This window comes from Halichoerus grypus, chromosome 7, assembly GCF_964656455.1.
Source record: "Halichoerus grypus chromosome 7, mHalGry1.hap1.1, whole genome shotgun sequence".
NCBI classification, from domain to species: domain Eukaryota; kingdom Metazoa; phylum Chordata; class Mammalia; order Carnivora; family Phocidae; genus Halichoerus; species Halichoerus grypus.
In genome coordinates, this window is record NC_135718.1 from 108,066,429 (window position 1) to 108,082,440 (window position 16,012).

At 35.8% G+C, this 16,012-nt stretch overlaps 1 protein-coding gene across 3 annotated transcripts in view; it reads left to right on the forward strand.

Moving 5' to 3' along the window:
• Window positions 1–16,012, forward strand: part of RALGPS2 (Ral GEF with PH domain and SH3 binding motif 2) — a 157,570-nt gene that overhangs the window by 74,856 nt on the left and 66,702 nt on the right. For all 3 annotated transcript variants that reach the window (XR_013449853.1, XM_036120919.2, XM_036120922.2), the window contains exon 8: window positions 7,889–8,015. Coding sequence is in view for 2 of the 3 variants with exons in the window: in XM_036120919.2 (XP_035976812.1) it covers window positions 7,889–8,015 (127 nt within the window). In the remaining variant the exon portion in view is untranslated. The remainder of the gene's footprint in view (window positions 1–7,888; window positions 8,016–16,012) is intronic.

Genomic DNA, 16,012 nt, shown 5'->3' on the forward strand with positions numbered 1-16,012 from the left:
GTAAAAGGTAAGATCATTGAATGGAAGAGAAGTCAAGGAACTGAGATACCAGGGTAGTAAGAGTATCATCTATGTGAAGATAACAGTCACCAAGATAGGAAAATAATGTTGGTTTTTGGACTCTTTCTCCAACTACCAACACCTTTAAGATACAATGGGAAAAATGACTAGTAGCTCTGTTAATGACAGAAACATAAGTGATATAATCTAGTGCTCTCTTGTCCAGTATGGTAACCACTAGCCACATGTGGGTATTAAATTTAAATCATTCAAATTAAACTTAAAATTTAGTTCCTCACTCATACTAGCCATGTTGCCAGTACTCAGTAGTCATGTGTGGCTAGTGGACATTGTATTGGGCAGCACAGACATAGATCATTTTCATCACACAAAATTCAATCAGACAGCATTGATCTAGTGCTTGAACTTAGTAGAAGCTGGAGGATGGTAGAGAGGAAAGAATTGTGAAGAGCAAGGAGCCAGGATTGCACCCAACTCAAATCTAGGCTCATGTTACAAAAAAAGAAAGAGAAGGCTTAAAGAAAAGGTTAAGGATGGGGCTTATGCAGAGGATGGGCCATGAGACCCAGAAGGTACAGTTGGAAAGGTGTAAACGGTCTATGAATGGATATACAAAATGTATACACATCGAGTGGAATATTATTTAGCATTAAAAAGGAATGAAATTCTGACATGTTACACCATGGATGAATCTTGAAGACGTTATACTAGGTGAAATTAGCCAGACATAAAAGGACAGATACTGTATGTTTCTGTTTATATGAGGTACCAAGAGTAGTCAAATTCATAGAGACAGAAAATAGAAGATGGTTGCTAGGGGCCAAAAGGAGGGGAGAATAGGAGTTATTGTACAGTGGGTGTGGAGTTTCAGTTTGGGAAAATGAAAAGAGTTCTATCCATGCATGGTTGGTGGTGATGGTTGTTTGAATAAAGTGTACACTTGAAAATGGTTAAATGGTGAATGTTATGTATATTTTACCACAATTAAAAAAAACAGGGTCTATTAAGGTGACTGAATATACAAACAATACACAAAATCAATTGTATTTGAAGCAATTTGAAAATATCACTTGACACCATTTACAATATCAATAAAAGAAATATAATAGCAAATAATAAATGGAATAATACAAGCAAGACCTTTTTTTTTTTTCCCAAATAGTGGTCTCAGAATACTTTAATTTGCCTTTGGTTTAAACCCGACCAAGTATAGTCCATGAAACATTGCCCATCCCCAGAGTGAGTGGTCCAGAGTAGGACCATGACAGGTGATTTAACTGATTAGCTTCTTCCTTACAGGTGTTTTTTTTTTTTTTTTTTTCAAGGCTAAGGGCTGGGTTCTCTTTTTCTTTGCCGTGTATTTGTAATACCAACCCTTAAGTATATGCAAGACTTACATGCAGAGAACTATAAAACTTTACAGGAAGTCATTAAAGAAGAACTAAATAGATGGAACAATATCCCTTAGTCATGGATAGGAAAGTTTAAAGATGCCAGTTCTCCCCAAATGTATGTAGAGATGATATGCACCTTGAATCAAAGTCCCAGTCTGGGACAAGATTGCTTATAAAATTTACATGGAAATGTAAAGGGTCAGGATAGCCCAAGTTATTTCTGAAGAAGAAAATGGGGTTGGAGACTTGGACACTTGCCCTAACAGATATCAAGATGTATTGTATTATTTAGGTAATGTACAGTTAGTGCAGGTGTAGACATGCCCATGTAGACAGTGGAACAGAATAAAGAACCCAAAACTAGATAATTGATTTTATAGAACTCTGATACATGACAGTGTGGCATTGTAAATCAGTGGAGAAATGACGGGCTGTTTATTAATTGGAGCTGGGAAATAAGTTATCAGTTTGGGGAAAAAATGAAGCCTCAGAAGTCATTGTTAGATGAATTAAAGACTTATGTGAAATGAAAAATTGGGAAGCTTTTATAAGAGAAAAATAGCTTAATATCTCTCTGGCTTGGTATGAATAGATTCCAACTTGGAATCTGTAAGGGTATTTCAGATAAGATACAAAAACCTCAAACAATGAAAGAAAAGATGAAAAAATTTTACCACATTAAAGTAAGAATTTCTGTTCATCAAAAGATATTTTATTTATTTTTTTTTTTAAAGGCTTTTATTTATTTATTTATTAAAGATTTTATTTATTCATTTGACAGAGAGACAGAGAGAGAGGGAACACAAGCGGGGAAGCGGGAGAGGGAGAAGCAGGCTTCCCACAGAGCAGGGAGCCCGATGTGGGGCTCGATCCCAGGACCCTGGGATCATGACCTGAGCCGAAGGCAGACGCTTAACCGACTGAGCCACTCAGGTGCCCCCATCAAAAGATATTTTAAAGAAAATTGAAAAGAAACCCCAGAATGATGGGGGAAGATAATGTGAAGCAGTTGTAACTGATCAAGAATTTACATCTAGAATATACATATATATACACATATATACATACATACGTATTTTACAAAGAAAAAAGAAAAAATAAGAAAAATAGAAAAGTAGGCATTATGATAGTACTTCAGAGAAGAAGACATGTATAGGGAAGCAGTGAAAATGAGTGAACTACAGCCACACACAACATTATGGATGAAACTTCAGGGGCGCCTGGGTGGCTCAGTCATTAAGTGTCTGCCTTCGGCTCAGGTCATGATCACAGGGTCCTGGGATCGAGCCCTGCATCGGGCTCCCTGCTCGGCGGGAAGCCTGCTTCTCCCTCTCCCACTCCCCCTGCTTATTATGTTGCCTCTCTCGCTGTCTCTTTCTCTGTCAAATAAATAAATAAAATTAAAAAAAAAAAAACTTCAGTGTCAGAACATTGAATGAATAAAGCCAAAGATTAAAAATAGTATGATAGGGGCACCTGGGTGGCTCAGTCGTTAAGTGTCTGCCTTCGGTTCAGGTCATGATCTCAGGGTCCTGGGATCGAGCCCCGCATCGGGCTCCCTGCTCAGTGGGGAGCCTGCTTCTCCCTCTCCCACTCCCCCTGCTTGTGTTCCCTCTCTCGCTGTCTCTCTCTGTCAAATAAATAAATAAAATCTTTAAAAAAATAAAAAAATAAAAATAGTATGATATTCTTTAGTCAAAAATGAAAATTTAAGAGAATGATAAACACAAAATTTGGGAGGGAGATTACTGGACACTTAAAGAGAGTCAAGGAGGGTGGGGTGCCTGGTGGCTCAGTTAGTTAAGCATTTGCCTTTGGCTCAGGTTGTGATCTCTGGGTCGTGGGATTGAGCCCCACATCCGGCTTCCCCCCCACCCCCGCTTGTGCTCTCTCTCTCTCAAAAAATAAAATCTTTAAAAAAAAGAAAGTCAAGGGAATTGGATATGAAAGGAGCGCATATGTAGATGTATTATTGGTGTATGGTTCTTAGGTAGGAAAATTAATGCATGTGTATTTGTCACAAAATTTAAGAATAAATCAATTTAACAAGAAAGCCATATCAGGGACTAATGATAATTGAGTGTCATGAACAAAAGATTATAATTAATCTGCATCCAAGGTTCAAGATAAATAACTTATTTATGCAAATGAACACATTTGTACATATTTATGAGGATACAAATCAAGGTGATGAGGGGTGATCTGGGAATCTTGTATTTCATATGGTGACTGACATGAACAGGGATTCATTCAAATTTTCCCAAAGTAGATTGTTATGGTAACATGGTGTAGAGATCTGGCCAGGAACATTTGGAGTTCCCACATTCATGCACCAGTGAACATGTGAAGAGCTTTGCCCCTGGTTGTCATGCTCTTAGCCAGAGGAAGAGTGTGGTGCCTAAAACATGGAGAGTTGGAACTTTGTGAACCACTTTGTTTTCCCCTTTTTTGGAGGGAAGAGTATAGTGAAGTAACATCATAGGGATAACATTAGGAACATCAGAAAAAGATTTGAAAAGGAGAAAAAGAAAATCAGGACTTCTTAGATAATAGCTTTGGTACATGGGCTTTGGATGAGTTTCTGAGCTATCATTGGAAACACCTTATTTTAACATCTAATTAATTATTTTGTCCATACTCTTCCTGTAAATAGTCTTCCTGAAACAAGTCTCTGCTATCCCACACCAGACTGAATCCTTTTAATCTGGTTATTGATTATTGTGAAAATTCCAAAATGTAAGTTATTTTTATACATAGTATTTTTTTAAGATTTTATTTATTTGAGAAAGAGAAAGAGAGCACAAGAGAGAGGCACAAGCAGGGGGCAGGGGCTGAGGGAGAGGGAGAAGCAGACTCCCCACCGAGCTGGGAGCCCGACGCAGGGCTCGATCCCAGGACCCTGAGATCATGACCTGAGCCAAAGGCAGACGCTTAACCAACTGAGCCACCCAGGCGCCCCTTTTTATACATATTAGACCATGTAGTTCTTTACTACAGTTTTGTGTTTCAGATGTGGTAAAATCAGTTGTGTTTCTCCTGATATTGAACCAAAGTTTTTGAAGGATTAAGAAAAAAAGAACAGGTTTATTGTTACCCCTGCTATGTCACATCACTGTATTTTCCACATCCAAATACTCTGTTAGGTGGGAGAGAAAGGGATAGTTGGACTTACAGGTAGCAGCAGAGATTTGTACCTGATCTTGAAAATGCTAATAAGTATGTTGAAGCTGGGCCAAGCAAAAGATTATGCAACTGCTGTTTTAGACCATGGACTACCTAAAATATTAAAACAAAAGACTTCTTAAAATCTTTTGTTTTAAAGAGGGAGGAATACTGATCAGACATTTTTCTGATAAAGATTATCTGAAAATAATCTGCATCTTGGAGCCCATGAAAAAATAAATTCCAACATGAATCCCAGTTGTACTCCTTGTAATACTATATATAAAGAGTAGTGGATTTGGCATCAGAATATTCCTTATCTCCAGAACCAAACTGAGACACTGAAAAACAGGGACCTGTGCCTTTGTGGGTGGATAACTGAGAGAGTATTAGTATGTTCTGCTTCTTGCTAATCCTGTGATCAACTTTGAATCTCTGTCTCCTCATCTCTAAATTAATCTTCAGATTTTCTGTTAACCTCATAGAATTAGATGAGCATATTATAGGTGGGTGTATTTTGTGTGTTAAAAAAATGACATTTTATGACATGAAGTGAAGTTTGTTACATCATAATGAAATAGTAACTATATGTTTAAAGAAAAAAATACGTTTTTCCAGAGTCTTTGAAATACTTAAAAACATATTTTCTGAATTTTTTAATTAATATTTTTAAATATCCTTTTTTAATTCAAGTATAATTAACATACAGTGTTATATTAGTTTCAGATGTACAATATAGTGATTCAACAATTCTTTACATTTCTCAGTGCTCATCAAGATAAATGTTCTCTTAATTCCCTCTATTTCATCCATTCCCCCCCATCTCCCCTAGCAACCACCAGTTTGTTCTCTATATTTAAGAGTCTGGTTTTGTTTTTTTTAGGATTTTTGTTTGTTTGTTTTGGTCTCTTTTTTTCTTTGTTCATTTGTTTCTTAAATTCCACACATGAGTGAAATCATATGATACTTGTCTTTCTTTTATTTGACTTATTTCACTTAGCATTATACACTCTAGGTCCATCCATGCTATTGCAGATGTCAAGATCTCATTCTTTTTTATGACTGAGTAATATGCCATTGTATAGCTATATATACCACATCTTCTTTACCCATTCATCTGTCAGGGTTGTTTCCATACTCAGCTACTGTAAATAATGCTGCAATAAACATGTTTAAGGAGTGCATATATCTTTTCAAATTAGTTTTTTCATTTTCGTTGGTTAAATGCCCAGTAGTGGAATTACTGGATCATATAGTAATTCGATTTTTAATTTTTTGAGGAACTTTCATACCATGTCACAGTGGCTGCACCAATTTCCATTCCCACCAACAGTGCATGAGGACTCCTTCTTCTCCACATCCTTGCCAACACAAAATACCAATAGCATTTTTACCAGAACTAGAACAAATAATCCTAAAATTTGTATGGAACCATAAAAGACCCCAAATAGTCAAAGCATTCTTGAAAAAAGAACAACAAAGCTGGAGGCATCACAATCCCAGATTTCAAGATATACTACAAAGCTGTAGTAATCAAAACATATGTTACTGGCACAAAAATAGGCACATAGATCAATGGAACAGAATAAGGTCCAGAAATAAACCTATGCTTGTATAGCCAATTAATCTAAGACAGAGGAGGCAAGAATATACAATGGGAAAAAGACACTCTCTTCAACAAATGTTGTTGGGAAAACTGGACAGCTGCATGTAAAAGAATGAAATTGTACCGCTTTCTTATACCATACACAAAAATAAACTCAAAATGGATTAAATGTGAGACCTGAAACCATAAAATTCCTAAAAGAAAATATAGGCAGTAATTTCTTTTGCATCAGCTGTAGGAACATTTTTCTAGATATGTCTCCTTGGCAAAGGAAACAAACACAAAATTAAGCTTTTTGGACTATACCAAAATAAAAGGTTTCTGTACAGCAAAGGAAACCATCAACAAAATAAAAAGCCTATTGAATGGAAGAATATATTTATAAATGATAGTTCTGAGAAGGGATTAATATCCAAAATATATAAAGAACTTATACAACTCAACAGCAAAAAAAATCCAATTTAAAAATGGGCAGAGGACCTGAATAGACCTTTTTCCAAAGAAGACGTGCAGACAGCCAACATGAAAAGTTGCTCAACATCACTGATCACTGGGGAAATGCACATCAAAACCACAATGAGGTATCACACCTGTCAGAATGGCTGAAATCAATAACACAAGAAATAACACGTAGTTAATACCATTTTGGGTAATTGACCTTACTTTTCTTTTATTCCCCTTGATTGTCTTCATTTTCCTCAAAGGACAGTCACTGCAAATCTACCCCTTAATCTTCCTAAAACAATTTCTGTTGATTGTTCAACTGTATGTGATATAGCACTGATGAACAGGATCAAAGAAAAAATGTCTTGTTAAAAATCCAAAAATGTGAATCACAGTTTTATGGTTATTGTTAGGACTAGCCAAGAAAAATTGTTACTGAAACCACAAAATTCAGTATTTATCTCTTAATGATTATGCAAGAATGATCTTTATCTTTGAGGAGGCAGGGGACAGTGTATTAAAATATTTGGACGTTTGAGCTGGATATGAATATGTGATTATTTTAAGTTAGGAAAATGATCAACAAAAATTGTTCAACCATTTAAAATAGTGAAGATGAGGGCGCCTGGGTGGCTCAGTTGGTTAAGCGACTGCCTTCGGCTCAGGTCATGATCCTGGAGTCCCGGGATCGAGTCCCGCGTCGGGCTCCCTGCTCAGCGGGGAGTCTGCTTCTCCCTCTTTCTACTGCTCCCCCTGCTTGTGCTCTCTCTTTCTCTCTCTGACAAATTAATAAATCTTTTAAAAAATTTAAAAATAAAATAGTGAAGATGAGAAATAATGTATTATTATTTACTCCTTAGTTAATGATTTTATGTACAACAAAGGATATTATATTTTATAAAATGTGGATTTATTTATTTTTACAGACAGCACGAGTGGGAGGGGCAGAGGGATAGAAAGAGAAAATCTCAAGCAGACTCTGTGCTGAGCACAGAGCCCGATGCAGGGCTCGATCATGGTGCTGAGATCATGACCTGAGCTAAAACCAAGAGTTGGTCGCTTAACTGACTGTGCCACCCAGGCACCCCTGGGGTTATTATTTTAATAGACATGTCTGATTTTGTTTTATTTATACACTAGTGAAGTATAACTGAAGAAGGTATAACTTTGAAATTTAAATTTGTAGTAAATATAGCTTCAAGTCTTTGCTGTAATAAAATGGAATTTTGGAATAACTTAGACTTTTCTGTTTGTTTTTTAGTTACTAAGTCGAAAAGACAAAACTACCTTTGAAAAATTAGAATATGTAATGAGTAAAGAAGATAATTACAAAAGACTAAGAGACTATATAAGTAGCTTAAAGATGACGCCTTGCATTCCCTATTTAGGTGAGTAATGTCACTGTGTGTTCATTATGCCCAGTTGTTCTGTCTTGATTAATCAGTAATTTACATAAAATCCAAGATATTTTAAAAGTGTGTATATCCTTTAACGAAATTACTGCAAGACTGTTAAGTTTAAAAAATTGAGTAAAGAAATATGTTACCTTGTTACCTGGAATGTATTTTCATATTAAATTAGCCTTTTGCCCTTAAGGTTTTTCATAGGCTATCATTTTTTCTTAAAGATGGACAGTGGAAAAATAATACGTTTTAGCTCTTTTAGTAATGCTTTTAAAGAGTGAAATAGTGTGCAATGAAGTTTAATGCTGCAAAAACATTTAACATTAACTAAAGAAATTGATCGAAAGATTTATTGAATTTATTTTCAATATCATGAGTTCCTATTATTTTATATAGTTGGCAGATCTCTTAGGGTGAGTTATGAAAAGTAGTCTCAATGAATGTTGGTATTGTTTTCGTGGGTGGTGTAAGTTATTCAGCTGTGAAAATTTAGCTAAGTGCTGAGACAACCAAATGTGTACTTTATATATCATTTCACTAAGACTTTATCTCCTTATTATATATTTTACAGTGCTTATAAATTCTAAGAAGTGTTTAACCAAATACAGTATAAGTTTATTTTCAACAAAAAAGGAATAATGCTTTGTTAGGTGTTTGAATGAAGTCTCATATGGCCCATTTTAAAATGTGCATGTAAGTTTAAATACAGAAAGTACTCTATATGATATATGCCTAGCATATATTAAGATAAATTGATTTGATCCTGTGCAGAGAGTAATCAAATGATAGAGTTGTTTCTAATAACCCTTTTTGTCCTCTATCTCCATGGTCTTCATGTAATTACTCACACTGGATTTCACAGTAACTATTTTTGTATGTAATTGAGAAATCTGTTACTTGTTTAAATGTCTCAGTGTTGTCTTTGAGGTCTTTATGATACCAGTGACTAGAAGACAAAGTAGAGACAGAGGCAATTGAGAATACTTTCATTCAGCTGCATTAGAGCATCAGCCTTAGTTTTTCAGAGAAGAACTCACTAGAAGTAGAACATCATAGGATTCCAGTGAAAATAGGGAATGTTGTGCATTCTGGTTGAAGGCAGACTATCCCAAGCACAGCATGGATAATGGCCACTACAAAGCAGAATACTGTGTCGTTTCTTTGATAAACAGTATAGGGCCATAGTACACATGACTCTGATCAGAGAGGCTGTAAGCTAGATGTTAGGAGAAACTTTCTGCATGTGCTCAACTTTTCACCATGGCCTTGGCTATGCCCATTCTTGAAAATGTCATTGGGGGTGAGGAAGAATAGAGGATTTTTAAAAAATCATCAATATCTTCATACTCTGTAAGAACATAAACTTTTTATAACTTAAAGAACATTAGACTGAGAATCAGCAACCCTCAATTCCAGAATGGCTCTTCTGTATTAACTTTTCAAGTCATTGAATTGTTTTCTTTGAGCCTTGGTTCTCCTTACCTGGAAATAGCACACAAAGGACCAGAATCATGTTCTTCTTTAGGCTGGATGGAACCATGGTGATTTCTTCTATTCACTTATTTTATAATTTAGAAAATTAAGGTCCAGAAGGTGGAAGGCTTGACTTAATAGTCCTAAGACCAAGTTACTGACCGATCTGCATTCTGAAGTCTTTCCAGTTGTCTCTGTTAAATTCTCTTTCCAAAATTGACTGATTCTGTGATCGTATTTGTTTCTCACGGAAATGTTTTTCTCAAATTCCACAATTATGCATCTTTTAGAAAAGGAGATAAAGGTTCTTTTTTGTTGAAAATGAGCAAATGAATATAAATCTTGGTGCCATGATGTCTAGTTCAGGAGTCTGCTTTACATTTTTCCACAGCAGAGACTTCAGTACAGGATTTGAAGTTGTCTGTGCGTGTGCATACATATTTGCCCTGTCATGTATGTAGAGAAGAAACAGAGAGAAGGGGAGGAAACCACCAGCATGATTGGAATTTAGTGGAATCTGGAAAGGTTGTTGTCTATTAGGGAGTATACCTATTTTCTCCCAGCCTTGGTACCTGAAACAAACACAGTGATATTCCTGTTAGTTAAAGCAAATGAGGCAAATACTGAGGTGCAGAAGTTGATTTGGAGAAAATATTAGAACCATTATCTTTCCTGTATCTTCAGTTTGGTCTCCAATGGTTGACTACTTCTCTCTTCAGTTCACTTTCATTTTATATGTTCTCATGCCCCAGACTCTTCCTTCTCACTATTTACCTAAGCTAATAAAAAAGTACCCTATTCCTTTCTCCTTTTCTTGCTGTTTTCTTTTGCTCAGCATGTGGTTGTCTCCCTCTTCAGTCATAGAAATGTTCCCAATAAGGTCACCATTGATGTCCTAGTTGAAATGTTTGATAGGAGGGTGCCTGGGTGGCTCAGTCGTTAAGAATCTGCCTTCGGCTCAAGTCATGATCCCAGGGTCCTGGGATTGAGCCCCACATCGGGCTCCCTGCTCAGTGGGAAGCCTGCTTCTCCCTCTCCCACTCCCTCTCTTGTGTTCCCTCTCTCGCTGTGTCTCCCTCTGTCAAATAAAGAAAGAAAATCTTAAAAAAAAAAAAAAGTCTGGTAGGTATTTCTGAAACCTCATATTAATTTTGTGAGGTTTATGGTAGTTACTTGTTTCTTGAAATTTTCCAGGAGTAGCACCATTCTCTTGGTTTACCTTTACTTTCTGGCTTTTGTTTTATTGAGTCCTGTTTCTCTGCATTTTTTTTTTACATCTATTCTTCTGAAAGTCTCAGTGCACTGCTTTTACTTATGCTGTACTCTCTGGAGTGGTCTCATTCAGACTTCTTCCATAATTCACCCAGTTCAATCCCAGATCTAGCCTACCAGTTCCGGTACATCCAGCTGTCTAGCAATTCCCAGTGCCTAGTAACATTTTAGATATCAAATACCAATTGGATGAGATGTCTGTAGGTAACTCTAATTCAGCGTGTTTAGAAGTAACTTCGTCATCCTTCCTCCTTCCTCTAAACCTATCATAATCTCCTCACTTAGTCTTCCAGTGAGCATGGTGTAGCATTATCTATGCCATTCCACCACACTGAAAACCTAAGTTTTTTACTGGGATTATCCTCTAATTTTCATGTCGCCTAATGAAATGAGATTCGTGTTTCTGAGAGTTATCCAAGAATTAGAAACCGAAAGGGGAAAAAATGGCAAAGAACTGAAGTTAAAATAGAACATACTTTTTAGCATCTACATAATTTTAATGTTGGTAGTCTTCATGTAATAGTTCATCCCGGTGCTAGTTTGTAAATAAGCATCTGAGATTGTGAGATAATTGTGGAACATTTGGCAATATATACTTTTGGTAGACTGGAGAAAGGAAAACTTAACGTTTGTTAGATAAGTTATTATGACTCCGTTTGTTTCCATCATGAAAATAATCCTTTTAATGTAGTGACAGTTTTGTTGTACAGCAAACCTTGAGATTAAATGCATTCCATCTTCCAAAATATACATGCTTTTTCTAAGAAAATGTGAAGCATATTCAATTTATACAACTTTTTGACTGCTTGATTTAATATCTTACGCAGCTGGTTTGTTTTTTCATTCCTGATCTTTAATACTGAAGTGTTTTAAAGAATGAAGACTAAACAACAGTTTATGTCATGTTAATATTTGCTTTTTTCATATTTTATTCTAATTTAAAATTGATGAGGACTGTGGTTTTTATATTTAAGTTGTCTTGTTTTCGGAATCCTTTCCCACTCTTAGGAAACTAGTGCAGTTGCCACAAATGTCAACATTTACAAGATGCTGTTGGATAGGACAGAACTTGCCCTGAAGATGTCAGAAAGATGGTACTCGTTATGCATACTGGTAGCTTCTATTTAACTATCTCTCCTCAGTATACAAAATTTGCATAATGCCACCTTTTATCCCTTATGGTGCAAAGGTTCTTATGGAAAGAGTGTATCAACAGAAAGAATCTCTAGTACACAGTGAAAAGGTGAAGGCAAATCATCTGTTTGTTAACATGAGAGATGGAATCCAAACTTAGGGTGTTTTTGCTTCTAAGCATTATGACCAAAACCAGCCATTCTTAGAGAAGCTTTAAAAAGGAGGTGGCAGTTTATATGCTGACAAAACTCTTAGTTTGATACTGCCAAATTTATCTACAATTCAATGTGGATTAAATTATAAGAAGTAAAAATGTTTTCTTGGCTTTCAACTCATCGTCCCTTGAAAAATTGTCTCTTCTGTTGGTTTGCATTCAAGGTAAAAATTAGTCAGCCTGGACAATATAGTGAAAAATTCTTAGAATAAGGATGCAGTATTTCTGGAGAGGAATAGTTTGGCAAATCTCAAGGAAAAAATTGTTTTATATGAGAATTGTTGCTTTAAATCTGAAAATTATTAACAGCACTCATTTGTTCTTGTCATTGGAGAAAAATCTTAAGGGGCTTATTGAAGAATTTGGTGTGGGAAGTTTTGCTTTGCTGGAGAGAGAAAAATAGAATGTTGTGCAAAAATAAAAATTTAGTTGTATGAAAAATAAATATTCTTTTGTGTGCATATCCTAGCCTCATTTCTACTTTATTCATGTAGTTTGGGGAAAAAGCAGTAGCTTAACAAGCTTAGGATGTTTTCTGGGAAAGAAAGCATATTTTAAAAACAACAGAAATAAATAATTGTTGTAGTTCTTTTTATTGCTTTTGATCAAGTAGAAGCAAAGAAGTTTCTGTAAAATCTCCTGCCTTTCTGTAGTACATGCGTACATTGTTTTGATGTGTCTAGGTGTGACTCCTCTCACTCTTGTAAGAGACTCCCTCCCCCCCACACACACACTTTAATTTTTGATTTGTTAGATATTCATAATTGGCCTTTTTTTTTTTTTTTGAGAAAAGAAAAGCTGTCCTTATAATCTTCTGTAATATCGTGTCCCCTCCATTCTTGATTCTGAAAAGCACTATTTTATTTTCACTATGATGTTTCATTCATCTTTCTCTCCCTTGGCAGAGTATAAGCTCTTATCTCTTGGTTCAAGGCTTTATCCTTAGCATCTAGAACAAAAGTAGGCACTTACTATTTATTGGTTGAATTAATTAATGATCCCTTTCTGGCTCTTCTCATTGCTCCAGTAACTTTATTGTTTTAAATACAATAGATTTATTAATGAGGCAGTTTAGTATACATCAGCTTCCTACCCACCCCAGTTTTCTTTTGGTATATGAGCTGGCCAACAAGTATCTGGTCAGCAGTATGGTTGGTGCCACAAAACGGACTTTGTCCCTGCCCTTATGGGAGTTAACATCTCTTTAATACCAGAGGCTCAGATTGACATCATTACCTTGTGAATAATCTCTTCTCTCTCCTATGTCGTGGAAGTAGTACATTTCATTGCCAGGCCTTGTTAGTGGTGTCCTCATCACACCTAATGAAATGTTTAAAGAAAGCATGCCTAAACTAACAATGATCTTCTGATTTCATCTGATCCTCTTTTATTTTTCAGTAGTTTTAACCTATCTTGATCTCTTAGTAGGATACAGTTCTCTATTTTACTTTATTTTTTTATTTTCTAAAGATTTTATTTATTTATTTATTTGACAGAGAGAAAGAGAGAAAGCGCACGTGTGCACAAGCAGGGGGAGCACCAGAGGGAGAGGGAGAAGCAGGCTCCCCACTGAGCAGGGATCCTGATGCGGGACTCAATCCCAGGACCCTAGAATCATGACCTGAGCCTAAGGCAGACACTTAACCGACTGAGCCATCCAGGCGTCCCTATTTTACTTTAGTTTTAGAAATTTCTACTAACCTGTGTACAAATACTTTTCAAAAATACTAGGTTTTTATCCACATTTTTATTCAGGTAATTTTGACAAAATCCAAAGCTGTCTGCAGCTCTGTGGAAATTAATGAGTTTTCCTATTCTCCTTTGGTAGAGTTTTACTTGCTTAAACATATAAAAGGTTCCGACACTGGGTCTCAAAAATGTCTAATGGTCCAAAAATATCACTGGCTTTTGATATTTCAAGACTTTTATTCCCTTTTCCTTTCTTTGGTTTGATTTGTAGATAATATACACCATGGAGTACTTTACCTTCTTCTTCTCACTAGATTATATATTGTATTCTAAAACAGCAATAAAGCATGTTCAGTCACTTTCTTTTGAATCCCGAGAATGAGCTCTGACCAAATGGCAGCTAGCCCTAGCTTTTTCTTTAGCCAAAATTACATCTGCATTTTCCGTTACCTCACTTATATCCTTTTTGCCCTCATTCTTTTTTATATATCTAAAATTCCTCGAACATTCTTTAATGGTAATTTTCTGGTTTACTGTAGATCACTTGAGGACTTGTGATATAAAAAGGCTGGGGCTAGGGTTGCATTAATTTCTTTACCCTGTTCATAGTCTTTATTTAAGAGCTTTTACCGTAAAAATAATGTGTAGCAGCTAGACGGATCTGCATTTTAATCATAAACAGAGTCGGACTCCCCTCCCCCCCCCCGCCCCATTCCAGCAGCTTTGCCAGTGGCATTTCTGCTTGTTGATGTTTCAGTAAAAACATTTTGTAATTTTTTGAGCAAACCTTAACAGGAAAAGAATAATAAAAATCTTAGTAACTGACATTTATTCAGCACTTAATCCTGTATGCCCAACTCTGTTTTACATAAATTATCTAATTCTTAACAATTTTATAAGGTAAGTGATACTATTATTATTCATATTTTAATAGTGAAGAAACTGAGACAAGGGAGGTTAAATTGACTTGCTATAAAGATATGCATTATAACTATTTCATTTATAGTTCAAAGAAAGCATTAGGGAATGATATTAATATTTTGGGTATCTGTATTGAAATTAAAATTTTGAGTTCATTTGTCAAGTCTTTCCTATAATTATCTATAGAATTACAACTTAATAACTATTACTCCCACTGATAAAATTATTATTATTTTTTTTATTTTTTAAAGATTTTATTTATTCATTTGAGAGAGAGAATGAGATAGAGCATGAGAGGAGGGAGGGTCAGAGGGAGAAGCAGACTCCCTGCCGAGCAGGGAGCCCGATGCGGGACTCGATCCCGGGACTCCAAGATCATGACCTGAGCCGAAGGCAGTCGCCCAACCAACTGAGCCACCCAGGCGCCCTCCCACTGATAAAATTAAAAAGTGAACTTGTTTTTAGATGGCTTTAGGGAAGGAGGGGGAGGGGACTTGGGCATTGTAAGTGGAATCATTCTTTTCTAACTTGGTTATCTTTCATAGACACTAAAAAGACTATAATTTTGTTAGGGTATAATCTTTAACTTACTATTAAGTATATAAAAATCATATTAGTACAGGTTTATAAGTAATTTTGAACATTTTCATAATTTCAGAAGTTTTTATACACTTATTATATTATTACCAGTAGGAGTCCTAAGAAATACAACACTAGAAGAATTAGCATTCTCATATCATGACTCATAGAGTCAAGTGAGCACTAGACTGAAAATTTGCTTGTTATACTCTACCAGGCTTGGAGCCTGAGGATAAGTTTATTTGTAGATACCTACTGAATTTCAAGGCATTGTCTAATACTGGCATTATTCAAAATCTTAAGTTTTTAAAGTCTATGTCAGAGATGCCAAGTTGCCTAGACATAGATGGTATCTCCCACTGAGTACAGAATAGAGTCTAAATCATTCTTGGGATAAGTTTCATTTCATTTATTAAAAATAACTGAATCCTTTTGTAACCCAGCTCCAAGGTTACAGTTCAGTCTTACTGAAGGTAGGGCAACCATGTCTTTATTCCTAGGTAACCTGTGTCCACAAGTGACCTATTTAATCTCTCAGAAGATCCTCATTTGGCTGAAATTCCTACCATGAATATCCTCACCTTAATTTTTCTTTATTTTGTCTTACGATCTGGTTTCTTAGGGCTGTTGGGTTTGCAAATGAAGATCATAGATCAAAGTAATTTTATGTCTGAAAACTTGGGTAGTATTTCTTGTTAAC